The following is a 26,514-nucleotide window of genomic DNA, read 5'->3' as shown; positions in this document are numbered from 1 at the left end:
GCCCACCCTAATTTTCTGCCTCTGCACCCCCTGCCTCGAGACAGAGAGTCCAAACCAAAAGAACTAAAGTCTAAGAAACGCAACTCATTAAAGAGTTTACAAACCCAACCCCAGCTCCAAGGCAGTCGGCGAGAATATCTGCAAGCGACATTTAAAATCCCCTCCACTGTTTGTTGTTACTGCTGCTGCCTTCTCCAGCCTGCACTTAAACCCCAGCTCTAACGAGGAGATCCGGCTGCCCAATCCACACATCAAACAGCAAACCTTCGAGCAGGGAAGATTTTCTCTTACCTTGACTGGCTTTATTTGCCAGCGTGTTTCCAGAGTGGAGGAGAAAGAAAAGGATGGAAAATCCAGCAATCTGCAAAGCTCCCATCGCAATCCCAGTCTGCGGGGAGGAGCGGGGGCAAGAAGGGGGATTTCTAGTGCTTTAAAGGAAACAAGGGGCTGAGCATGCGAAGGAAAATCAAAGGGAGGAAGGGGCTCTCTCCTTGCCGTGTGTGAGACAGAGGGAGGGAAGGGAACTGAACTGATGGAAAAAGCTGCTCTGGGTTCAGTTTGGGGCTCTTGGTGTTGCTGAAGAGGAGAGAGCGAGGGAGGGAGACCCAGGGCAGTTGGAGGAAAGTGGACTCTATCGCCCTCTCTCTGGCGGCTGCTCTGATCCCTTCTCCTCCTTTTTTTTTCCCTTAAATAATCCCAGCCAATTCCAGTTTTGCAAGAGCAGCAGCAGCAGGAGCAGGAGCAGCAGTGCTGGAGGGGGGAAGCAGGCGCCTTGCCCTGGTGCTGGGGACCTGGGAAAGGGGAGTGGAAAGGAGAGCCCCATCCAAGCAACGCCCTTTTTCTCTCTCCCAGCCTTTCTTTCTTTCTTTCTATTTGGCTTTGGTTACTCCTTCACGGCTCCCCCCCTCGCACCCCCAAGGCTGGGCTTTGCCTGCAGGAATTTACAGTCTGCGCTGAAGGAGAAGGGCCAGTAGCCATGGAGACTGCTTCCCTGGGAGCAGGGAGGTCAGGCGGAGACCATGGGCGATCAATGCATCAATGCAAAGCCCCCCGCAACCCCCAGACCCACCCCGCACCTCGCAGCCCCTCGGCCAGCCGAGGGCTTGGGGTGGTGGCAAGGGGAGGGGGGCCAGGGGGAGGCGTATGGCATGGGAAAAGGCAAGGGGTGGGAAAGAAAAGGACAAGGAAAAAAAATAGATATAATTAAAAAACCCGAGAGTTTGTAGATGGCACGACCCAGCTGGGCTTGGTGGCTTTGGGAGAGTCTCGGGGTGCTGGGCAGGGGGAAACAGGGCCGGAGAGCAGCTCTGCTGGCTGCCCTGGGAGGTGGGAGGAGGACTGGAAACAAGGGTGGAGGGGGAAGAAAAAGACTTTTCTGAAATATTCAGCGTTCTTTGTTTGCTTTTGGGACCTTCTCACAGCCCGGCCTCCTGGAACTGGGGGTGCCCAGGGAGGCAGGGGGACCCCTGCCCCACCCCGTGACCATCCTTGCGCTGGGAGCTGCTGGCACCATCTCTGTTCCGGGGTGTTCCTGCTCCCTGAGCCAGGAGAGGCACTGCCAGCCAGGAAACTGCAGCGGGAGATTAAGGCTGGAGCCAGGAGCGGGATGGGGAGGGAGGTGTGCAGTGATCCCACCTGTCCAGGGACAGGGGGTCTGACAGCCCCAGTGGTCATTGTGCCCACAGGGTCATCCTGCCCATGGGCTCCGTCCCAGCCCACTGTGCTGCCCCTACACCCTCCCGAACCCCCCCTAATAACCCCGAAAGATATGACAAAGGGGCTGGAAGCAGTGGGAAATGTCCAGCTAAGCCAAAGCACCCATGGCAGAGAGGAGGGACTGCAGCTGGACAGGAGGATGCTGAGGAGTCCCTGGGTCTTTCCCTACAAAGACACCCCCTCCCTGGGCTGCCCTCATGGCACAGGGACCTTCCCTTTGGGAGGGGGTTTGCAGGAGCACAGCAGTAACCCAAACCCACCCCTGGCACAGCCAGGCTCCACGGCAGCTGGTAAGGGGCAAAGGTGCGCAAATGATTCTTAAAGCTGGAAAAAAATGCTGTACATAAAAACAGGAACGTGGAGGTGTTGTCCTTAGGATGTGTTGGGAGAGACCATGAGTGGGTATGTGCCATCCCACTGGGCACTGCTGCTGGAGGAAGCCAGCTCCAGTCTGTGCCAGGAGCTCCTGGGTACAAGAGCTCCTCTCGTGAGGTGTTGAGTGGGACGGGGCTCTGGTCATTGCAGCCCACATCCTGATCTGAAGACATCACCAGTGGGGTGCCACCACCCTCCTGTGAGTATCACATCAGCAGCTGTGGCACTGCTTTTCTTCCTGGGCTGGAATTTGCTGCAGAAACACAAGTCCCTTATGGCAGAGACTCATAAGAGCAGAGTTCAAATGGAAACTCTGCTCTGGGTTACGCTGGCGGATCTCTGTGCCCGGCCGCCGCACCTCGCACCCCATCCTGTGATCCTTTATCATCATAACCAGGGGAAAACTAAACAGTCCTCCTTTTTCTCCCTCTAACCTATCTTCTAAATCTGGAGACCGATCTCACGGCACGAGGGACAAGACCTTCAGCAATGTTGATTTATAACTGAGCTTCTAAATTGCAGGTTTACGCATTAGTATAAACACCCATAAACCAGCCTTAAATACACAGCACCGTGTGTAATTAAAACGCCAAAACACCGAGCAGCCACGTGACAGCACGGGGGGAATGAACCAACTCCTCACTCGTGCCCAGACTGCCTCACTGGGGACAGGTCTCTGGCCAAGTACTCCCAGTTAAACCAGTACCTTGCTTGGAGGTGGGTCATGCCACAGGAGCCAAGGGGCTGACCCCCATGTCTCGCTCCTCCAACGAGGTTATGAAGCACCACGGCGAAGCACTGGGGTTGGAGTGAACTGCTGATGTCCAGGAATTCCCAAAAAAAGCAATGTAATCTTCCCAAAGCAGCTGCCCGCTCGAGTGGCCAAAGGGACGGTGGCGGTGCCAGGGCTGCGCATGCTTTGGTGGCCCTCCAAGCACAGGGCTGTCCCCCAAGGGGAAAGTCGGGCAGATGGGGATTCCTGACATCACACAGGGAGTCTGGAGGGAGTGCCACGAGTCACACTGACATCACCTGCAGGACAGCCCAGCTTCGGCCCATGGCTCCTCACCAGCTCCTGCTGCTGCCGCGTAGGGCTGGCACGGATCCGTGCCCGGGAGCTGACTCCAAAACCCTTCACAGGCTTCGGGACAACCCTGCCAGGCTGAGCCTTGTGTGTGTGTGTGTGTGTGTGTGTGGCGGGGAAGGAGGTGGCAGGACTCTCCTCCCCGCTGCCTCCACTCCCCGTTGTGCACTTCTGGGCAAAATCCATTTGCTTTGGCTTCATGTAGGGCCAGAAGATTCGGCCCATTGTGCTGCGGCGCTGAAGAGCCGGCGAGGAATTGTCAGCCATGCTGAAACGGTTACATGGGGAGTCATGAAAATTTACTGCACCACTCTCCGGTCCCTCGCCAAGAAATAAAAGCAAAAGATCACAACAGGCATTTTTTTAATTTGAAGCAAAATTAAAAAAAGAACGGATCTGCACTCAGAAAACAACAACCACATCCACAGATCAAAGCAGCTGTTCTCCTCTCATTCGGGGTTTTAAGAGGTTTCTGCAGCTACAGAGATGTTTACACAGGGAGAGAGATACATACATTGTGCTGTCTTGATGCTGCCTCTCCCCCCTTCATCTGGCAAAACATTCCCTGGGAGGCGATATGAGGTCATTCCTAGCCCCTGCCTTGTTTTCCTCAAGCTGCAAGGCTGCTGGGCAAGAGGCAATTCAGTTCCCATTAGCACACACACATTTGCACTTGGAACCCTCCCATGTACATTTTGCCTGGGGGAAGCTCGGGATGGACAGGGAACCAGCCCTTTGCCAGCTTGTTCCCAGAGGGAATTCCAGCAGCCGAACTGCCCTGAAGGCCAGTGGCTTTGGCAAAGCCCCTGGGAAGGGACATGGAGCCGGGAGGTGGGCTGGCATCTTCTGCAGGCCAGCATCTTCTGCAGACCAGCCGTAATGTTTCTGTGGCTTCCACCACTTTTACGACGAGAGGGGCTGAACGGCTCTGGGGAGCACTAATGGACTGTAAAAGGCTTTTTCCCCTCTGCCTCCTTGGCTCCAGCCCAGTTCTGAGCTGAGCCCCACTCCGGTGCTTGCGCAGGGACGGGGCCGTGGGAACGCGCCAGGGCGGGCTCTGCCTGCACCTCTTGGCATCAGCACCTTGGTCCTGCTGCTCCCTGGGCAGCACCCGCTTTGGCAAGCAGTTGGATTCTGGCTGTGAGCCAGCCTGAACTGTCTGTGCAAATGATAAAAGCCCCCAAGAGGATTCTCCCCACCTCTAGCATGGATTTAATGCCATGTGCTAGGAACAAGCTGCATCTTCAGCTGCGTGCGCTCGTGTGATGCTGAGCCAAAAGCAGTTTCTGAGGCTGCACAAGAAGCTGCTGAGAAGCAAAAGTCCCCGAGGCCCTTAGGGCTTGCAGAAGCAGCTATTGAACCAGGCAGGGATGCTGCAGGCAGAAGTGTGGACCAGATTTCCCTTTCCTTCCTGTCCATGAGAACCAGAATGCTGCCAGCCCAGGGCAGGACCCCCCATCTCTGCTGGACCCAGCAGCTGGGGGGATGGATGCTGGCACCGCATCCCGACCCTGAACACTGAAAAGGTGCTGGCTCGAGAAAACAGCAGCCCAGACATTTCAATGCCCCAGCGAGGGCTGTGGTCTACAACTTGGAACAGAATAGACTATTTTTAAAAACCGAGAGGAAAACAGTATTCCCAGTAACACGCCAACAGCCCAGGCTCACGCGGCTCAGCCGGTCCCCGACACTCGTCCCTCATTTCCCCAGCCTACAGTTTGATCCAGATGCTCCAAGGTGGGTAAAAAAGCACCAGGTCCCACTAAATGACTGCCTGGCACCCTGTGACACCTTTTTTCCAAAGTCGTGGGGCTTCCCAAAACGCTGCCTGCGAAAGCCCTTGTCTGTAATTCCCAGTTTGCAGCAGGAGAAGGTGACACACGCTGAGGTGAAGTGACTTACCCCGGCGTCACCGGGAAGGCCGATGGCAACGCCAGGAATAGCCCCGTTCCCAGTTAACCACTAACCACACTTATCCCAGAATAAGGGTCCCTTTTTCCAGCTGAATTTATAACAGCTTTCCAAGTGACATAAGGTCTCACAGAAATAGGCAGGCTTTTATTCCAGAATAATTACTGGGAGATGGGACTGGAGCGTGTATAATTACACCGGTGTCGCTGCTGCCGGGGAGTCGGACCCTGTGCCATTGGAAGACAGCTTTTATCTCATCCTACTTCTCCACGAGCACATGTACGTCAGCTGGGAGATCATCAGGATGTGGGTGGAGAAGGAAGGGGCTTTGGGTAGAAAGGAAAGTGATGTATCACTCTCTACAGCTCTGTTAATCACATTTCCCATAGAAGATGATAAAAGGTCTTCAGCTACTGAAGTCAAAAGGAGTCTTTTGGGGCGTGCTGGGTCACACCCCAGATGGACTCAGCGATGTTCAGTGCATCTGCTTTGAGTCAGACACAGCTTTGGAGCAGGTGGGGTTTTTAAAATACATTTTATGTCCCACACTGGTAAAATCAAGCTCAGAGTCCAGGTCAAGGCCTGAACACATTTCTGACAAAAGCTGTGGGAACACATCATAGGAAAACATCCTTTGAAAGTAACCTCATCATTTATCAGGTGTTGATGTGTCTGTGCATTGGCAAGAACGGCGCCTCCAGGAACGGGGCTGTGGGGGGCTGTGGGGGCTGTGGGGGACTGCTCTGCTGCCCACAGCCACGACAAGGCAGGGGTTAACTGTGACACCACGGGAACTCCAGGACCCAGACACACATGTTTAAAAGTAGCACTTCTCTCCTTAAAATAGTTTATGGATCTTACTTGGGGATAAATCCAACACCCTGGAGCAGAAGGAGACCTATTAATTCCTGAGTTTTTTCACGCCGTAGTAAAGCAGCGGTTTTATTTGCCCGCCTTGTGTAAGATGTCAGTCATTTTCCCACTTGCATTTCCATCTACAATTTAACAAGGCAGCAGTTTATTTCCAGAAGCCCCGGCCAGACCCCAGCCAACTGCGTCAATATTTTGTTGCTTACACAAATGCCACCATTAAAGTCAATACTGCGTTCCGGGGGAGGATTTTTCCCTTTCTTTCTTGTTAGATGATGCATGCAGAGCTCTGGAAACATGGCAGGGTAAGAGCAGCCTCTCTGAGCCTGTACCTGGTGCAGAGGCACGGGCATGCCGCTCAGGGCACCGACCTGACCAAAGGCATTTGCTAATTAATCCATTCTTCCAAGAGACTTAACTGCCTCTTGCCGTTGGAAACCAAGGCGAAACCCGAGCCAAATCCAGAGCCTGTCAGAAATCATGGAGAGACCCTTACTGAGTGCAGAGCACTCCAGAGGAGGGAGCTGGCTGGTGCCAGCTGCGGAGCTGACGGGGGCAGGAGTCCAACTCCAGCCGGCCGCTTTGCTCTCCCGCACGGCTCCCCGGTGCCGCTTTTGGGATGGAGGAGAGAGGCAGAGCTTGGCTGTGCCAGGGGCTCCCCCCCTTCCTCAGCCTCCTCCTACAGCACTGCTTTGGGGTGTCTTTCCCGTGCTGCAGCAGGTCGCCATGGCTGCTGGCTTGTTTGAGGGATGCTCCTGCAGCCCTCACTGTCTTGTTGCCTTTGGCACGTGCTCCCAAAACCCTCAGAGGTTTTCTGCTCCAGCATGAGCTCATCCCTCTGCGCCAGTCCCCCGCTCACGGGGCTCTCAGGGCACCCCCAGCACCTCCCTGAATCCACACCCCCAAAAGCTGGGGGGTTTAAACCCTACACATGGCTAAAACATCTGATAAAATCCCAAGGGGAACAAGGAGAACCCAAAGAACAAGGGGCTGACAGCTCAACCAGCTGGGGAAGCCCTGCAGGATCTCCTTCCTAATTCCTGCATCAGACCACTTTTGCATGAGAACAGAGCAGCCTTAGTGTGTCAACAAGCCCTGAACGCCCGAGGGCAGCTGGAAGTGAGATGACATTATTTTTTTTATTTAAAATGGACTTCTTAACCTACAGGAAAGTAAATGTTCTTCTAGGATGGCCAAGAAAACCACACTGGGATTTTCCAAATGGGCATGACTGACTGTTTATGAGCAGAGGCTTCCAAAGGCAGGAATAAATGGCTTGCTCTCAGCAGGTTTTCCTTTCTATATTTACCCTCACCTGAAATGAACATTATTGCACACTGCAACACTTATTCCCTGTGATCAGGGGAGCGGGTGAAGAACTAACCAGCCGCAACATGTCAAATAAATTGTTAATCTGGTGTTTGCACGGGCAGGGGGAGGAGGGAGTCCCCTGGGCTTGGGGCAGGCCCCAGGTCCTGCTTACAAGTCCCATCCCAGCTCTGCAGGAATGCTTTGCCTGCCTGCTGCTGCTCCTGGCAGCTGGCAGCTGGAGCTGGGCTCTTCGTGGTGCTGATCCGTTGGTCCCCGAGAGGTCTCCAGCCCTGTGGCACCCAAGCAATCCTGACCACGGGCAGCTGGTGGAAAGAGGTGGGATCTGGTGCAAGGACCTGCCCAAAGCTGCGTGAGAAGACTTCTGAAGAGCAAGAAGTGCACTCAGATGGCAGGCGAAGGTTCAAGCATTAGATAACCCTCTCCAAAGCACTGGGCTTTGCCATCCATCCATCCATCTCCTCAAGTTCTAGGTTTCTCTGGCTGTTTCTCTGCCTGTTCTTAAGGGGGGAAGTCCCTATGGATGCAAAGGGGTGGTGCCTGTCAGGGACAGGTTCCCCGCGGGCACAAACTGCCCTGCTGATGCCCAGCTTGGCCATAAAAGACCTAGAAGTTTCCTTGATAAGGGGCTGGGGGTTGAGCCATTGTGAACCAAACCTCACCATGAGGCTGGTCACTCAGCTGTAAAATCTCTCCTAATCCCAGCCCTGGGGAAAGGAGAGGACAGGGAGATCACCTGCCTCTCCAGGATGTCGCCCACATCACATGGCTCCCTGGGTCACGCTCACACCCACCACCACCTTCAAATCTGGGCTTGACCTCCAATTTACCTTGAAGTTCACTAACTAATTGTGCCATCCGCTCTGGCATGCCAGCTGGAAAAGGGGTTCACATCACCCCAGGAAGAACAGGGGGATTAATCCTCCATGGTAGTGGGGGAAGTTGATCAGTCATTAGTGTCTGCGGGTGCCAGGGACACTTGGATGTGGGCAGCAGGGATGAAACAGCCTTGTTCTGCTCACAAGGCTTCCATGTACTCATGCCAGACAGGACCTGGCTTTTTTTTTTCCCAGCTCAATCTTTTTACTTTTGGAAAAGCCTGTCCTTGTCAGAATAGCTGAGCGAACCCTTCCCCAGCCAGCCATTCCAAGAGAATTTGTGTTAATACAGATTAACGAACATAAAGCAATCTAGATAAACCGCATTAAGCCAAAAACACCTTTGAACTTTTTTTTTTTTTTTTGGGATCACAATTCCTCCCCGAGCGCTGTGTGTGGTTTGGGCCTCCCTGTACCTTCAGCTTCCCCAGAGCTGAGCTCTCCACCGAGCCACAATTCAGTCAAGTCAGCAAATACAAAGATTATCCAGAGCCAGCAGCACCAGCAGCAACCCAGTGCTTTGCACGGGGAGCCCAAACCCAATTTTGGGTGAGGGGGTGTCCAACGGGGTGAGATGGCACGAGAAGCCTCCCCCCAGCTCCAGTCACAATGCTTGGGTTGTGGCCAGGCTGCCTGTGGGACCATGAACCAAACAGCTCCAAGCCTCAGTTTACCCAGCACCAACCCATCCCCTAAACACACAGATGACGGATTGGTGTGGAACACCCCGAGACCGGGCACTGCCCACGGAGCTGCACGGGACAAGGGCTGGTTTGCTCCAAGTGGCTGCTCCCTGTAGCTCAGACACGTCCACTGGGACTGAGGTGGCAGCAGCCAGAGATGGGATGTCTCACAGGAAAGGTCATGCACGCCCTGAGGAGCAGGGAACTGACAGATACCACAGCTGCTGGAGCGTGTGGTGTGCTATGGGCACATGCACACCTCGCCTGCCCCTGCCAGAGCAGCAGGCACTCACTTCTCCAGAGGACTCCCAACCAAAATTTGACTACAGCAAACGCGACGCCAAGACATCCTCTCACCTGGACGAGGTGTAAAATACCCTTCACACGCTTGCTGGGACACTGGGAGCTCCTCAGGATCCAGCTGTCTGCCCACGTATTTGCACCAGCATCCAGCACGGGAACAATCCGAACCTTGTCTGGCTCCCAGGAGCTCCTGCAAAAATAGCTTTCCTGGCGGACTGGGCAGAGGAAAACTCCAGTCTTCCCCTGCTCTCCCCTCCACACCCTCCCAAAACACCTGCTAACACTTTCTGCCCTCCACCCCCATTGCCTTCCCCCTGTAAGGCCAATTTCCAGCAGCCACAGATGCAGCTGCTAGGCTCCAAATTGCCTCCCGTTTTGGAAGCGAGGGCTGTGACACCGCCGGGGCTCTGCCTCTCCTGTTGGGATGGGGTTTGCTGTTTCACAGAGAGCCTTCTGCGGCTGCTCAGCGCAGCAGCTCCCAGCTCAGGGCACTGTGCCTCACTCCCAGGTGATTTGGATCGGGACACACCAGGAAGTTTGCTTTCACCTCCTCTGTCGGCGCGTGGGCGTGCAAACAGTGACCAGTTTCTCCACTGCTTCGACTCCTTTAAATGGGGACTTTCATATTCATCAGCCTTGGAAAAACATTGCCATCTTTTAAACAAAAAATCCATTTCCCCTTCCATGGGGAAGGTATTTCTGTTTGCACTGGCAGGCTCTCCCCCTTGCCGTGCCCAGCACGGCCGTGACGGTGGCGCTGCAAAAGCGTGGCCATTCCACAGGTGAGGAAGGTCCAGCCATGGAGCTCTCTCTGCTCTTGCCAGGAAAATGGGAGCCTTCTTGGAAAGCTGAGCCCTCTGCACCAGGCTGGGTTGAGTTTCTTAGGGAACTTGTTTCAAGCAGGGCAGAGGAGACCTGTGTGGGCTCTCCACAGCCCCTCAGGGATGAGGCAGATTCACAGCCCAAATGGTGCTTTTCCAACGTGATCACCAGGGTTACAAATTTCTGATGTGATAAAAGGGCAAATTGGAAATCTCCCTATGGAGTGTGCTGCCTAACACTCCAAGGTACTCACCCTGAAAGACTCAAAATCCCAATTTCCTCTGTTGGGATTTCAGCTAGATGGCTTGGCTAAAATAAATGAGATTAATCTAATCAGAGAGATGGATGGAGCACATTAAAACGGTAGATTAAAAGAACCCACCCAGCCCAATTACCAGTGCTCCTGAGGTCCTCTGCCTTTGTGGCAAGTTAAACCCACTCAGGAATTAGATTGCCTTGCAGAAATCTGCAGGAAACGCATTAAAAATACATTCTTCTATTACAATCCTTCATGTCACCAGTCACATGGGAAAGGAAATTAATGCAGGGGAAATGCATATATATTTAAATACAATTGCCTCCTCTGGGATCAGGATTTATAGGTTGGAAGCAACGGCCCCTGCTCTGAAACAGAGACAAGAGCAAAGTGCAGTCCCCTCAGGAGCTGTGCTCTTCTACTCTCTATAAATGCTATTTCCCCATCCTCAGCATCCTCACACGGTCAGAAAAAGGCAGGAGCTGGGTCTGGCACTGCACAAAAATGCATAAGGAGCACTGGGGAATGGATTTGGGCCAGGCAGGTCTCACAATTAACTTTACTGGTTTTGTTTCTCATGCCCAGTTGCTTTCCCACTCACAAGCCATGCCCATGGTTCTGAGCAGCCACCCCATCCCCATCCCATCCCATCCCATCCCATCCCATCCCATCCCATCCCATCCCATCCCATCCCATCCCATCCCATCCCATCCCATCCCATCCCCTGTCCCTGCCCTGTGGCCCTGAGGGCTCCGTAATCCCTCGGCGCCTCAGGTGCTGGCCGGCAGCTGTCATGGACGCTGAGGAAATAAATGAAGAGGGGAAAAAAATGCTGGGAGGGAGGAAAAAGGCAAACTGTTTGCTGGCTCACAAGGAGCCTCATCCCAGCGTTTGTGGGTTTGCCCTCCGGAAGGTTTAGCCCCAGTCCCAGGGAAGTGCAGCAGAGGTTACAGCAGGTGGCCGGAGTCAAGCCCTACCTTCTGGGCCCACCGCAAAGGAAAAGGGACAAACTCAGAGGAGCGAGGGAGGAGGAAGGATGCTGCGGCGGCTGCACGGCCAGCAGCGCTCCCTGCAGCTCCCGCTCCCCGACAGCTCCCGGATGGCAGGGCCGCGATGGCCAGGGTGCGATGGCAGGGCCGGGTGCGGTGGCAGGGCCGGGATGGCCAGGGTGCGATGGCAGGGCCGGGTGCGATGGCAGGGCCGGGTGCGATGGCAGGGCCGGGTGCGGTGGCCGGGCCGGGATGGCCAGGGTGCGGTGGCAGGGCCGGGTGCGGTGGCAGGGCCAGGTGCGGTGGCAGGGCCAGGTGCGGTGGCAGACCCCGGGCTGCCTCCGGGTCCCGCCGCCGCGGCCGCCCCTCAGCGCGGCGCCGGGACACTCCCGCCTCACAGCGGGGCTGTCGCCCCCTCCCTCTCTCCCCCCCTCCGCCCGTAATGGGAGCGCCCCTCCGCGCCGCCTCGACACGGCGCCTGGCGCGGCCCATTGGCGGAGCAGGGGGGCGCCGCGCCCCGCGGCCGCGGGGAGTCCCGGCCCGGCGGGCCCGAAGGCGGCTTTGGGGGCGGTGGGCGCGGGAGCCCGGGGCTGGGGCAGTGCCCGCTGTTCACTCGCTCAGTGCCCGCTGTTCACTCGCTCAGTGCCCGCTGTTCACTCGCTCTGCCCGCCGTTCATTCAGCGAGGCGCCGCTCCCGGCCAGCACTAGGGGTCAGCCCCGCGCCGGGGATCGCGGCGACGAGAGGGAGGCGGGTCCCCTCACAGCCACGGCTGCCGAGGGGATTTGTCTGTACACAAACCTGCACGTTTTCACTCAAAAACTGCTCAGTAAATGCTTTTAACTCCCTTTTCCTCTCGAGGCTGTGGTTGGCGTTCTTTCCCTTACTTTTAGGCTGCTTTTCTGCTGCCAGGCCTGTATCAGTTCTCTCCTGGAGCCAGCTGTGGGCAGTCACTGGGTGTGGGTTTGGAAGTGCCATCAACAACGGGCAAGAGTTTGGGAATTCTCAGGAAGGTGCTTCTCCCAGCTGCAAGCTGCACTATTTCTGATCACATTCTCCACGTCCCAGGCAGGGGTGGAATCCATTCTCCTCCAGTTTCTCTCTTGCCTCAGCTTGTAAAAATTCATCCAACAACTTCACCGCGGCCAGCAGGAGATGACCCTTGGCACATCAGGATCTGAATAAACCTCTCAACTAGAAAAATTAACAGTCTTTTTTTCCTCAAAAACCTGTCACTATTTGGTGGGGAAGGCAAGGGGCTGTGGAGCTCACTGAACTGCAGTGCGGATCAGGCTTTTGAACTCACGGTGTTCATTCTGCTTGGGGCCTGAAACCTCTGCTGAGGTGTCAGTCCCAGCCAGGGCTGTGGCTGGGAGGGATGAAACCTCATGGTGCTTCAAACCATTAAAGCAGCTCAGTGTATTTCATGTCAGCCTGAAAACCTGACTTGCCTTGTTATTAGAAATGGAACACAAGGTATAAATTTAGCAATCCCTGGTGTATTTAGCATTTCACATCAGTCAGATTTTACCTGACACGAAAATCTGAACTTTAACCTGTATTTAAATGTCTGGATTTCTTGCTCTAATTCTACGTACTCAAATGTCCTAGTTCCTGGCAAGCCCCAGGTCTTTGCTGGGTAAATGTTCTGAACCCTGCCCAAATGGGTACTGGTGACACAGGAACCACTCACTGCCATGCTGCAAAAAGGGATTTCAGTGGCTATCCCCAGGACATGACAGCCCCCAGGGACACAGTCCTTGCAGATGTACTTTAGTGGGGGTAAAAATGTGCTTTGCTAACCCTCCATCACGTGTAGAATACACCCAGAATGGCTGCAGACCTTCGTGCTGTCTTTACCAGAACATTTGGATGTGATTTTATGCATAAATTAGACTCAAAATAATAATATTCAATGTTTGGGTCATTATAACTGCCTGCAGAAAAAGCAGCTTCAACCAAACCCCCCCAGCCAGTGCCTGCAGGGTGAGAACTGCCCTGCTTTGACACAGACCCCCAGCAGGACTTGGGCACAACACTGGGGCCACACACAAGAGCACACACGTGTGTCTAAGGTTGTTTATTAATTGGGTCTGTTCTAAGTTGTACAATTATGAAAACAACAAAACGACTGCTGGAAGCCCAGGAATATTTACAATCTCGCCTTGTTGTAGTGAGGTCAGTCTATGTTGTTGCACAGATTGGTTATGTTTGGTACCACAAGATGTTTAAAATTCAGACAAATTTGAACAGATTAACAATTGTATATACAGGAAATAAAAGGAAATTCAAGTATCAAAATACAGACAGATTAAATAACATTTGTATTACAAATCAGCCCCACTGCCATACATCACAATTAGCAAAAATGTCCACATTGCAAACTGAACTCGACTGTCTCTGCCCTGTCAGGGAATCCCAGGTTATTCTTCTGTGGGTAAGAAAAATGTCTGAGCCGGCTCGACTTGGCGAGAACAGCACAGGTACTTTTCTTTTGGGAAAACAAACTGAAGGAAATACCAATGTGAGATCTAAAAGGGAGACCTTTGCAACACGACAGCGTTGTGAGCACTGTGCTGGCTCCAAAACACGGATCTGAGCAGAGCCAGGGAAATGCTGCTGCTGCTGCTGCTGGAAACTTCTGAGGTGGGTGGAAGGAGCATTAAAGCATTGGCTCCACCTCAGCTGCACACAGAACAGGACGTGTTCGGGGCTTTTTGGCATCTGCTCTGTGTCTCAGCAGCCTCCTGGAGGTACAGACTTCACTACAGGTACAGCCTGGAAGGTGCTGCATCTTCTCCCTGGGAGGGGGGACAGGCGTGTACCCCAAAAAAGTTGCATAATTTCTTCTAAAAAGAACAATCCCAAAGCAAGTTTAAAGTCAGTTGAACAGCTAAGGTTAGCGCTGTTTTTTTTTTTTCTTTGTAAACACAAATAAAAAAAGGATAAAGCATCTTCAATTTGAAAAAAAAAATCATCCCCTCCTATAAAAAGAAAGACAAAATTTGGCAACTCTGTTTGCCAGCCGTGAGTGAGGGCTCAGCCCAAAGTCTGTGAAAACACAATCTGTCTTTAAAGAGAGGAACAGAGGAGCCCCAACTCCTCCCGGGCAGGTAATACAGCAGATGCAGTTGGATGCAATGTCATGTTCAGCACCAGAAATTTGGGGCAGTTTCCTCCAGATAGCACAAAACCCTGTGGGGAGGAAGAGCCCGAATACTGCACAGTGGGTGGGAGAGGGTGGCCAATGACTGGCACAGCCCAGGGTCAGTCTCCAGCACCGAGTCCCTCGAGAGACCCCACCACACTGAACTGCCCAAACAACTGCTCTGTCTGTGAGAAGGGTGAGAAAGGGAGTATCTGGCTAAAGAATGGATCACTAAAGACAACCACAGGTTTACACGTGGGGCTGGAATGGACCACCAGGGTCACCGAGCCCAGTGCCTGAAGATTGGAGTCTTCATCACCACGTTACCTCCAAGCCAAGCTCCAAAAAAGCTCACGTGCCAGAAAGGAAAGGTGTCCCTCCTCCCAAGCAGAGGTTCAATTTGCAATCTCACCAAAGACTTGTTGCCAACACACCAAATATTTACACTTACACCAGTATGAATTGCAACATGTGCATAACAAGGAATGTTAGGTTTCCTAAATTCATTGACTTAACCCAAAATCTCCACTCCCCCTTCCCAATCCTTTACAGGTCTGTGCCCTTGGGATTATGGTTCACTTCCCTCCCAGCCTCACCGGTGAGAGAGACTAAAGGAAATCCTGACATACAGCAGCAACTGGAGTTAAACAGGAATTACTCGGGCACAGCTTCAACCAAAGGTCCCACAGCCCTGACAGGGCCCGACGAGATCCCGACAGACGCACTGCGCTGCATTTTGCATCTGAAGAAATCAAATCACAACCATTTTAACATTCTCCCCGGGGGGGAACAGTCTGAAATCACGTCAGTCACAGCCCAAACCACTGTGAAACATCTGTAATTCAGAATAAAAGCGAGCACACAGCACCTTTGAGGTGGTGTCTTTGGGGACACTGGGCTCGGACGGGGCCAAGCCACCCTCAGGCTGATGTGGTTTGTCCTTGGGGATGGACTGTTTCAGTGTAATGCCCAAAATTTAACTCCTTATTTGTTCACCTTCTGAAACGGTCGCACTAATTAAATAATGAGCTAGTATCAAAAAAGTGCTAAATCACAATTGAATGTACTTAAAAAAACCCCAACCCTTCAGGGCAGAACTGCATTTAAAAACAAGACAGGTGCACAGAGGCTGGAGCAGGGAGTCGTCCCCAGGAATTCAGTGCGGAAACGGGAAGAAACGGGGTCCTTGCCATAGAAATGTCAAGTATTGCAACACGACAGTTCGGGGGTAAGGAAGCTTTGTACCATCGGGGATATTGGCCACAGCTGCTCTGGGGTGAAAGATCCTTTGCAGATTCTTTTCCTCAAGTTACTTCCATTTGCTACAAGAGCGTGGAGTGGCTTGGAGAACAGGACGCAGACTTACCCTCCCAGGTTCTCACACAGGAGGAAGCGATCTCCAAGAATTTGGCGTTCTCTCCTGTTCACCCAGAGCTGGAGCAGAGTAAGTACCATCAGAAATGTGCACACCACGCCCCTGCTAAGACTTTCTATCGTGCTCCTCGCCGGACCGCGGGATTCTCAGTAAATAAAAATCTGTTGTTTTTCTTTTTTTCCTCACCAAAAAGCTGCAGCGCTACATTGAAACCGTGAACCGGATTTGCTCTGTGTCACTTCGTTCAAAAAGAAACGGGTCCAAAGACGTTTTGTCTCAAACTAGGAAAGGCGACATCGCTCTTGGCCTCCGTGTCTCGAGTTTTCCTTTGCTAGGAATGGAGATGAGCAGCTTTCCTCGGCGGAGGCTGGGTCCCTTCCCCCCTCTGCTCCCACCGAGCAGCCACGCAGCCGCTCTGAGGCAGCCACCCGTGCCAGAGGGAGATGATCTTCGTGTCAGGAGGCCACTGCGTCCCAGGTCTCTGCCCCGCCACTACATCCCGTGGTAGGAGACGGCAGCCCGGAGCTCAGCTTCGCAGAGGCAAACAGAAAGGAAGATAATGGAATGAATTTCCGAGCCATACAGAACCACGTGCTGGGAAAGGCGAGGCGAAGGGCCCGGAGATGGGACACAAAAACCGTCAGGGCTGCGGACACAGAGCGGCAGCGGCGCCGTTTGGGAAGGGCTGCCTGTGATCCCTGCTGGGTTTGGTCACCCTAAGAAAGGCACATGCTCTCCTGACCCGGATTTAGGGGGCGTGGAGGGACCTGCCCTTCCCAGCTGAGAGCAGGGGGAGGTGAAGAGCTCAGAGCCTCTGACACTGGGGGGACGTGTGGCAGCTGTGTGGTGAACACGTAGAACTGCTCTGCCACCTGCACCAGGGGGTGAGTTTCTCTTAGAGGGACAGAGAAAGCTTCAGGGCACACTCAGAGCTTGGAAAAGTGCTGATGGAACCCAAACCCAACCTCCTGGAGCACCTCAGGCACAGCAATGTTCTGCTGTCCACAAGGCCTGGGCTGGCAGGGTGGCACTGCAGGCCCTGGGCAGTGCTGACTCTGTGGCATATGAAATGTATGTACTAGACTGAGCTTTCCTTTGTTTTTTTTTTTGCTTTAAGACAACATTTTTACTTTTAGCCCTCTCACTAGGCTCCCACTGGCTGAGCCCTCAATCTGAGGTCAGTTTGCCATCAAGTTGCAAATGACCTGGGAGGTCAAACTCATTCCTGAGAAAGAGCTAAAATAAGGACTTTGAAACATCAGATTTCACTGCAGGTGAGGGGAAATGGAAGAGCTGAGGCAGCAGCTCCTAAGCCACAGCAAAACTCAGACAAGCTGACACTGGGCCCTAACACCAGGGGCAAATAACCTAGGGCTGCTCCCTGAGCTCTCCCTGCTGATGCTGCTGGTGGTGCCCAGCTGACACCTCCCCTCCCCGGCCTGGGGCTAGCACATGTGCCTTTGGAAGCTTAACCACGTTCTGCCACTTGAGACCTACACCCAGCTCTCAGGAGAAGTCTGGTGAGTGTAAACACAAGGACTATGAGGGAAAGAAAAACCTACAAAGGACTGAAATGCATGCAACCAAACCCCCCCTCACGTCTGAGGGGACAGAGCTCACAGTGGGAACGATCACAGCCGGCCCAAACCAACGCTCCCCCAGCACCCAGAGCAAGTTCTGCACTGGGCTTTGAGGAAGGAGACTGCGGGCAAGGGTGGCCGTGAGGAAATGGAAGTGCCCGTGTGTTATTTGCAGAGAGCATCACAGTGGTTAGTGTCGGTTCGACCGGCAGGAAGGAGAGGTGAGTTCACTGAACAGTACACAGCCGTGGCTCAGTCGGGAGGAGGAGGATCTAGGAGGAGGGAGCGTGTGCACCGTAGAGACAAGAGGTCTCCGTCAGTCCAAGGACAAGGTGAGATAGAAAAAAAAGGCCTGGGGAGTATCACATTGCCCCAGGGATTCACAGTGCCAGAGCCAGGGGGGAAGACGTGAAAACGGTGGGCGGCTCTCCTGGATCCACACCTCGAGTGCCAGCCTGCCCTCTCTGCTCCTCCCGCCCGGCGGGCAGCTACAGCGTTACCCTTGTTTCCGAGTAAGGAATTCACAGTGTTCAGCAGCCATCAGGTACAAAAGCCGTGTAAGTCTACAGTCTCCTGAGTGCTGCTGCCTTGGACGCGGTGCCTACGCGGGCTCAGGGCGAGCAGCTGGAGGAAGAGGGAGTTTAGAAGAGCAGACAGATCAGATGGCAAAGGCACGGTTAGACGGGGCGGGCGCGGGCGTTTGCTTTAGAAGATAGTGGTCTCATACTTAGTGCTGAGGGTCCGCTTGGAGTCCTGCTTGGGGTCCACGACCCAGGAGACGCTGGCATGAGACTGGGAGTCTTGGTCCGCTTCGGGGGGATCCAGCTAGAAAATAAGGAGAGAAAGGGCATCTTAGGACACCCGTGCTTCTGGGACAGAACGAGCGGGGACTCAAAGCACGGAGCGCCTGCCCACTGCCCGTCCCAAAAACGTGCACGTGTGCAAGGAAGCAGCTCTTGCTGGGGAGGCATTTGAGTCCTTCACAGCTAAAATGTGTCTGGCCGTGTCAGTCTCAACCCAGCACCCCAAGATGACTCCCTGCATTAGGCTGTGAGTCCCTGTCACCATCAGCGACAGCTTTGCTCATCTCAAACAAGCATGAAAAACGGAGCGCTACAGAAATGGGACGGAGGGAGACAGCTCCTGGCAGGTGAGCTCCCACGTGCTTCACCCTCCTGACCAAGCACAGCTCTTCCTGTTGTCCTGCTAAATCAGGGTGCCACGGGGAAGTCACCACCCCAGCAGGAGCAGCGGGGTTAGCTGAGAGCTGCCACACTGCATCAGCAGGGGCGGGCGGGAGCAGCAGATCCCCGGGGTTCGTCCAAACCCCTGGCGTGGGTCAGAATGAGCATGGGGATGAACAACAACGAGGCAGGACACGGGGGCACAGCAGGAGGTACAGGGAGCGGGGAGGCGGCCCGGGTCGGTTTGGAATGGAGGATGGCAGGAAGAAGGGTAAAGACCTTCGCTCCAGGACTAACAGACTGCAGCGGCAGGTAGGAGGGGCGGTGTGTTGTACAGGTGTGACAGTAACAACAGCGGGTGTCGGGAGGGAGCGGCACCTGAGCGGGGGGAGCAAGCAGAACACAGACAAAAGGAGACATTAAAGGAAGGCAGTGGCTTGTGCAGCAGTCCCTGCTCCTCAGCAGCTCCAGTCTTGGCTGGTTTTGGTTATGGGCAATCCCATACTGCAGCTGACCTTTGCATCTCACTGCAGCTCTGCAGGGTTTGCACGTGGAAGCTCGTGCTGGACCCAGCAGGGCACTAAAGCCCCACCTGAGCTATTTCCACCTCTGCCTGCCCTTCTGCTGCCAGGAGAAGCCCCAGTCCCACAGCAGGACTGACGCAGGCACAGACCTGCAGTGCCAGCAGCAGGACAGACACCTGGACCATGCCTGGGCTCCCCCCACCACCCAGGGGAGGAGTAGGGCTGTGGTGCCCACCAGAACCCCCAGCTCAGCCCAGCAGGTCGCTCCTGCCCGCACCCACGTACCGCGGATTTCCTCATGCCTGCTCGTGGTTTAGGCACCGGTTTGGAAGATTTTGTTTCAATCATTTCTCCTGCTCCAGCACCCAGAGGCTTTGCTCTCTGGGCTTGCAGGGCGAGCTGGTAGGCGACCTCGAATGCCTGCCCCAACGTGAGGATGATCTCGTAGGTCAGGTTCTTGGAGAGAACACAGAGAACACAAAGCTGTCAGATCACCCTGTACACAGTCCCCCTCGTGCTCAGAAGCTGCTCTGGGGTCACAGACCTTCCCATCACCAGGTCACACGCTGCTGTGTCCCTGGCAAAGCCACTGAGCTCCAGATGTGGGGGAGCTGGGACCACGACGCCTCCCCCAGGGCCTCCTGCCCACCTGTAAAGCCCCACCAGCACTGCAGTTCAGCAGCATAAAGAAAAACAGCCCAAAAGTCTTGTGCAATTTTGATTCTGCCCAAGTATAAAAGCAAATCACACTTCTACCTTCTCTGAGTTGTTAAATCAGCCCATTATGCTCAACATAATTGAGAGCACGTTAGGGGTTTGTGCACGGCACATTCCCCCAGGAGGGAAAGCTCCTGCCCTGCTTTATTCAGCGCTGGAGATGGCAGTAATGAAACCAGACAAATATCCTCTTTGTCCACAGAGGTCCAAAGGACCTTTTGGAACCAAGACTGCTTTATGGTAAAAATGGGTGAAAGAACCCTGGAAAGGAGCAGTCTGTGACTAGCCAAGAAAGCTGAGGGATGAAACAAATGGGCTCTGAAGGACCAGGAGGTGTGACATGACAATGCACTCACCACATCCACAGTGCTGAAGACATGGCAGTAGTGATGGCTGGTCTGCAGGTCCTTGGTGATGTAGGCAAACGTGCAGAGATCCTCAGGGTCCTGGGCAGCACAGGAGATGTTCCGGATCTCGTGCTCAGCAATGACATTCTGCCGGGGTCAACCACAAGCACCCGTCACCCTTCTGGGGATGGCAAATACACCCGGCAAACAGCGGCTGTGGAGGGTGTCCTGGGGACAGGGAAGGGGGCATCTCCCAGCCAGACCAGTCCCACCTCCCTCCCATGGCAGGAATAAATGGCAACACGGTCCACAAGCAGCCAGTCTGGCAAGCCTTTGGCACTCAGGTGATCATCGCCACCTCGCTATTCTCCTCCAGCCCCAGAAGCTCCCCAGGACTAGCTGTGGCTTCTGGAGCCACAAAAAGTGACCTGCAGCCCCCAGGTAGCTGGGATTGCAGGCTGTGTCCCTCCAGACACTGGCTTTGAGGTATCTGCAGCTCACCTTGTTGGAGGCATCGATGAACTTCACCCCTTTGTAGGTGATGGACAGGATTATGGTTGGGATCTTCTTCATGTGCTCCGTGGATTTCTTCAGAAATGAGAATATTCAAGTGAACAACTGTGAATGGATGCTGCCTCTTTACCCCCACCCCAGAGACCCCCAGGCCTGTACAGGAAGTTTTGGGGATCTGGGACCAGGAGGAGGAAAGTTAGCTCCTGGAGGAAGCAGAGGGGAAGAGACAAGGACCTGAAGAGAACCCTGCCACCGCTTCCCCAGTGACAACACCCACTCTCCCAGACCCTCTGGGTTCTGGGAAGAGGCAGTTCACCAGAGACAGTGGCACTGCCTGTTTGGTGGAGAGGGTTTGGGGAACCACTGAGGTGCCCCCTCCCCAACCCACATCATCCCCCACAGGCTGCAAGTGCAGCCCCAGGGTCTCCGTACCCTCATCTTGGCACAGGCGTCCTGGGTAGACTCTGTCCCTCGGAGGTCTTTGATCAACATGGAGCCCAAGTACTGTGGGAAGGAGGGAGAGATGTTAAATCCTGCCAATCCCAAGGCAATGGCACTGCCCTGAGATCCCAGAGCTCCTCGTCCTTGCCACCCCACACACCAAATGCCACTTACGTTGGCCTCGTACCCGCAGGACTCGAAGATGAGCTTCTCGGGCTGGTGTTGCCAGTTTTGAACAGGGGCATAGGGGGCTGCCAGGCTGGGGGGGCGCAGGGTGAGCCTGGACTCCCGACGGTCCTCCTGCAGGGGAAGAAGCACAGATGTGAAGCTGCAATGGGCTGGAACAGCTCTCAGGGGGGCTCTCTGAGCTGAGGGGATTGAGGTTGGCAATGGCCAAATCCCCCAGGAGCTGGGGGAGGCAGCACATGGGGTTAAGGTGCCAGTGCTGATGGAAGTGTGAGGTGTCCATTTCTGAGGTGAAACTGAGGCATAAAGGAGCTGCTGACTAATGTCTGAGGGAAGCTGAGCCTGAGCAGCTCCCTCCCTGCATCATCCTCCCTTCTCCCTGGCTCCAGAGATGGGGGAGCCTGTGCAGAGGGCCCCAAAAACACCCACTAACCTGTGCTTTGTAGCGCTCAGCTCTGGCGTAGGGAGCAACCTCGGTGCCACGATCGTGCTGCCTCTTGGCAGTGTCCCCGGAGGGCAGCAGGAGATCAGCAGATCTGCCTGTGCAGGAGTCGTTCTGGCTCAGGGGTGACGACGTCTGGGACATCAAATCCTGGCACTGCAAGGAGCAGACACCACAACGGGTCCCAGTCAGCTTGGGCTGAGCTGTGCCCCCATCACTCGCTCTACACTGCCCGATACAGGGTGCATTGATGAACTAACAGGGTCAGCTCCTGCTCTGGGGGCTCCTGCCTCAGTGCCAGTCCCATCCTTTACCTTCTGAATGAGGCACCTGATTTGCTCCAGGATGGTTTCAGCCAAGTACTCAGCCCTTTGTGCCCAGCATGCTCAGTCTGGTTTCAGCCATGTACTCAGCCCTTTGTGCCCAGCATGCTCCAGGATGGTTTCAGCCATGTACTCAGCCCTTTGTGCCCAGCATGCCTCTGCCTCCGAGAGCTCATCCCAGGAGCACTGGGGACATGCTGGGCTGGGGGCAAGGTGATTCCAGAGGGGTGGGCTCCCCTAAAGCACTAAGCTAAGCACCCGAGGATGATGATGATCATCCACCCCAGCAGAGGAGCGCCGGGAGCCGCCGCCAGAGCGCGCCCAGGGCCCGCAGGCACGGCCAGAGCCTCGGCACAGCTGCGGCCGCATTAGTCCCATTCAACCCACTCGCTTGATTTGCCATTGACGTCCGCCCGCCCCCCGCGCCGCAGCCAGCGCTGGAGCTCACCAGCTGCAGCGCCAGGAAATGCTGCAAATGGCCCGTTCTCCCAGGCAGCCTCCCCGGGCAGCATCTCAATCAGCTGAGCCGCACCGGAGCAGCCTCTCCCTGCCTCAGCCCCGCTGCTGCCTTCAGTCTCGCCCGGTTCTCGGTGCAGATCCTTTCTTGGCTGCTGGTCCCTCCCGTGCTCCCGCTGCCCGGCACAGGGCGCTGAGCAGTGGGTCTGTACTGGGCACCCTCCCAGTGCAGCAGCAGAGTGAACTCTCTCTGTTCTCACACTTGAACCCGGTTCCTAAAGAACCCCGTGTCAGCAAACAGGGCACGGCAGCCCAGCTCGCCTCAGCTGGGGCTGTTTGGGTTGGAAAGCCTTGGGAATCCAAGAGGGCAGAGCTCTGCAGCAGGGCAAGGACCAGATGTTCAGGTTGGGTAAACTCTAATCACTCCAATTCCTGCTCCAGGAAGCTGATTAGCAATCTCTGGGAGGAGGCAGCACGACATGCTACCCCATTCCTGAGCTCAGGGTCGCTCTGAGCCCGGCAGCTTCTGCCAAACTCGGCTCTCAAAAGCCAGTTTTCAGGAAGAACAGGGAATGTGATGCTTCCCTCCCAGCCAAACCCCGTAACAAGGGCCTGACATCCAAATGCTGCCACTCCTGCGGCAAAAATCAACATGCACACATCCTGTCGAGTGTTATTTGGCAGAGAGAGCAGCTCTCAGCAGCCCAGCCGGGCCAGGGAGAGGGCTCTGCATCCCAAGGGTGCAATCAAACACCAAGTCCCAGCTGCAGCCCCTCTCCAGCTGGGCTGGGTCACTCCTGCCTGCTGAAAGCTCCCACATCTCTGACCAGGAAACAAGGGTAAGAAAGAGGGCTCAGAGCTCCCTTCTGTGCAGGGCAGAGGTGGGAGTGGCACCCTGCCACTCAATGCAGGCACCTGATCCCAAGGGGCAGCCTGACCTTTCCATGGGGTCAGCATCCAGAGGCTGACCTGCAAGAGCTGGAGTTATCTTGCCCCACTCACTGCAAGGTTGCCTTGCACACATGTTTTCTGCCTGGGTGGTTGGAGAGGATGAGATGAGCAGCTGGATGGACACCACTGGCCATGGACAGATTTCTCCCAGCACTGACACACGAGCCAGGCAGGGAGCCACGAGCAGGGACTCACTCTCAGCTGTGAGAACCGTGGTGGCTTGGCTGGTGGCTCCTCGTAGGGTCTGTCTGCCAGCGAGGCGATGATCCTCTTCCGATGGCCCAGCAGGTTGACTTTCAGCACCTGCAGGGAGAGATCAGGGTCACCACGGGCACAGAGCTGCTCTGAGAGACTTGCAGCAAGTCTCATCCCCAGGGAACAGGGCAGGACCTCGCTGCCCTGGCAGCAGAAGGGTGACACTCACGTTCACGATCTCGAGCTCCCAGAGGTTTTTCACAGTGTCAATAGAGCTGTAGCCACTGGAGAGGAAGGACTGGATGTAATCCTGCAGCCCCAGGGAGTCGAGCCATGCAGGAACTGATGGCTGGCTGTTCCCATCACAGCCCAGGGGTTTCAACTGTGAAAGCACAAGAAAGGTGTTAAAAGCTGCAGGAGCTGGGATCCCAAGGGATATGGGGTCAATGAAAATCAGTTTACAGGCCATCACTATTTCCACTAGCCAGTAACAAAAGCACGGTACAAACAAAGAGCGTGCTTAGGATCAAGACTGGCAGGAGGAAGAGGCCCAGCATGGAGCTCCCACCATCCACACAGCCTGGAACAGCAGTATACTCCTCCTCCTCCTCCTCCTCCCTGCTATTCCCCAGACCCTTCCCACAGCCCTGGAGATGCAGGGTCTGGCTTTTGTTTCCCCTGTGCTCACAGCCATGCCGGGCAATGCCCATCCTCGGCTGGTGCTGACCTTGGGGAGGGAGCGAGCAGCCTGGAGCAGCTTCCGGCGGTGCTGCGGGTCTCCGATCCCGATATCCCGAAGGTCCTGGTCCTCCATGACATTACAGCCCTGTGGGGACAGCAGGGAGTGACATGGGAGCAGGGGACAGCAGGAGCCACACAGGTGTGTGAATGGACATCACACAGTTACAGCACCCTCCTGACTTGACCTCCAGCATGTCCTGGCAGCAGGAGGAAGAGGAGGAGGAGGATAAGGAAGGCTTCCAAGGCTGGGAGCTCTGCCCCATGAACCGACCTTGGGCACACAGAGGGCTGACACGAGCAGAGCTGCAGCACACGGGGCACTGCCCTCCCCTCCCTGCTCTGGGAGCCGCTTCCAGCCCTTAGCCCCGGGGCATGGCTCACAGCCACCTCCCGTGGGATGGACACACAGAAGCTTTAAACATCCTGTAACTGTGCCCAGGCAAACCCCAGCCCCCTCCATGCCCGAGCAGGGGCTCTGGGTTCTGCTCAACCTCCCCACAATGTGCCATTAAACCCCATTTTCTGCTTCCTTCCCCCTGCAGAGGAGAAACACACGGACTCCACCCCGCTTTAAAAGCCTCTGTCACAACCTGCTTCCCTGGCCTCCTACCTGGGCAGAGCTCAGCAGGACAGTCTCCCCACGGCTGGCAGAGGCACTCTGCTGTGTGACTGAAGGTTCCAGCTCGAGCCCAGACCCCCTCCCTGGCCCTGCCTCCCTCTGCTCCCCAGAGAGTCCCGGCAGGTGTGCGCCGACAGCGCTTCACTGCTCCACATTCTGGTTTTATAAGAGAAACCCAATTAAGGCCGGCCGCAGGGAAGGTGAGGGCAGGTGAGATTGCCAGGCAGCCTCCACAAAGGGCAGCGAGGGTTTCCTGCCCCTTCCCGTCCACGCTTGTGTGGGATTTCAGCAGGTTTGCTGAGTGCTACCTGCTGTAAACGCAGCGAGCTGCCCCGGGCAGCCTCCTCCCCAGCGTGCCCTTGCTCCCGGCCACGCCAGCAGCTGCTCTGCTCCTGCCAAGCAGCATCACTGCCACTTCCATGGCAGGTGTGGTGACAGCAGAGCACGATGGCACACGGCTCTCCACCCAGGAGCTGCTCTTCCCTCGGCCACAGAGGAGTGTTCAGGGAAACAGGGAATTAACACCAGAGATAAGGGATGCCCGGAGATCTCTGCCCTGCAGCCCAGCCCAGGCATTTAGCAAACAGCAAATGAGCAGTGGGTGGCAGGAGGCAGAGCCCTCAACAGCCCCTGACAGGGCTCCTCTGCCTCCCCTCCCCTGGCAGGTCAGATCCCACACACTTCATTCCTGGAGAGCTGGGAGGGGACAGGAGAGCAGAGCCTGAGCTGACAGCCACGGCACAAAGGCATTTATTTGTCTGAGAGTTGTTTAAACAGCAGAAAAGTCATCACTACATGGCTCTGCAGCCAGTGGGGAGGGGTTCATGCCGTGTTTTCCCAAAGGCCAGCTCACAGACTGTGCCAGTCGGGGCCATTGTGCTGGGAAGAGCTTCTGCCACTGCCCCAGAGCCCCTGGGCACACCAGACCATGGCCAGACCCCTCTGCCCTGCACCCCAGAGCCTGTGAGCCAGGCCGAGGGACACCAGGGGCTCACCTGATGGAACCACATCACATGAAGTGTTGTGTGCACCCCTCGAGTGCACAAAATCAAGTGAGTAAGAAGAGGCAGGTTGTTGCTGAAAGCTCCAGGCTGCCCGTTTGGTGCACAAGCTGCAGCTCTCCTGGACTGGGAACAAACTCCCAGCGATTAGCACAAGGAGCTGCTGCTGCCAGGGCAGTGACCTCCAGCTGGTGGGCAGCAGCATCCCACCAGAAAGATGGAAACATCCCCTCCCTTTTCTTGTTCATGAATTTTAAGCCAAAGAGCCACATTTAATGTGCATTCCTGTAACAGCAGGGGATTGTGTGCTCGGCTAGGGGAGGAGGGAAGGGATTAATGGGGATTAGCTCCCCTGACAGACACCTCACCTGGCAGGAACTCAGTATGTGTGTGAGGAATTCATCTCCCAGAGAGAGATGGCTTGGAAAGGGCTTTTTGAAATGGACAAAGAGAGCCAGAGCAAGTGATGGGGTTTCTCTCACAGGTTTGGAAAGCAAAGTATCACTGCCCTGTGAGGGGGAGGAACAGGGAGGGACTGAAGTGCCTCAGCATGGCAC

General features: G+C 55.2%; 2 protein-coding genes across 10 annotated transcripts in view; both read right to left on the bottom strand.

Annotated features, from left to right (window-relative positions):
* The window catches only part of SCUBE3 (signal peptide, CUB domain and EGF like domain containing 3), a 32,417-nt gene extending 31,635 nt beyond the window's left edge, over positions 1–782 (bottom strand). The window contains exon 1 of the mRNA XM_038162600.1: positions 292–782. Within this exon, the coding sequence (XP_038018528.1) occupies positions 292–376 (85 nt within the window). The 5' untranslated portion in view covers positions 377–782. The remainder of the gene's footprint in view (positions 1–291) is intronic.
* Positions 783–13,278: 12,496 nt separating this feature from the next.
* Positions 13,279–26,514, bottom strand: part of ANKS1A (ankyrin repeat and sterile alpha motif domain containing 1A) — a 73,211-nt gene continuing 59,975 nt past the window's right edge. For 7 of the 9 annotated variants that reach the window (XM_038162585.1, XM_038162590.1, XM_038162589.1 and 4 more), the window contains 10 exons: positions 24,324–24,422; positions 23,826–23,978; positions 23,597–23,704; positions 21,663–21,827; positions 21,218–21,343; positions 21,035–21,106; positions 20,591–20,677; positions 20,099–20,236; positions 19,311–19,481; positions 13,279–18,142 (listed from right to left, as the gene is read on the bottom strand). In XM_038162585.1, coding sequence (XP_038018513.1) covers positions 18,023–18,142; positions 19,311–19,481; positions 20,099–20,236; positions 20,591–20,677; positions 21,035–21,106; positions 21,218–21,343; positions 21,663–21,827; positions 23,597–23,704; positions 23,826–23,978; positions 24,324–24,422 — 1,239 coding nt within the window. In that variant the 3' untranslated portion in view covers positions 13,279–18,022. The remainder of the gene's footprint in view (positions 18,143–19,310; positions 19,482–20,098; positions 20,237–20,590; positions 20,678–21,034; positions 21,107–21,217; positions 21,344–21,662; positions 21,828–23,596; positions 23,705–23,825; positions 23,979–24,323; positions 24,423–26,514) is intronic. The other 2 variants (XM_038162586.1, XM_038162588.1) reach the window with 2 other exon arrangements.

Source organism: Motacilla alba, chromosome 26 (assembly GCF_015832195.1).
Source record: "Motacilla alba alba isolate MOTALB_02 chromosome 26, Motacilla_alba_V1.0_pri, whole genome shotgun sequence".
NCBI classification, from domain to species: domain Eukaryota; kingdom Metazoa; phylum Chordata; class Aves; order Passeriformes; family Motacillidae; genus Motacilla; species Motacilla alba.
This window is presented reverse-complemented; position numbering and strand designations above follow the sequence as displayed.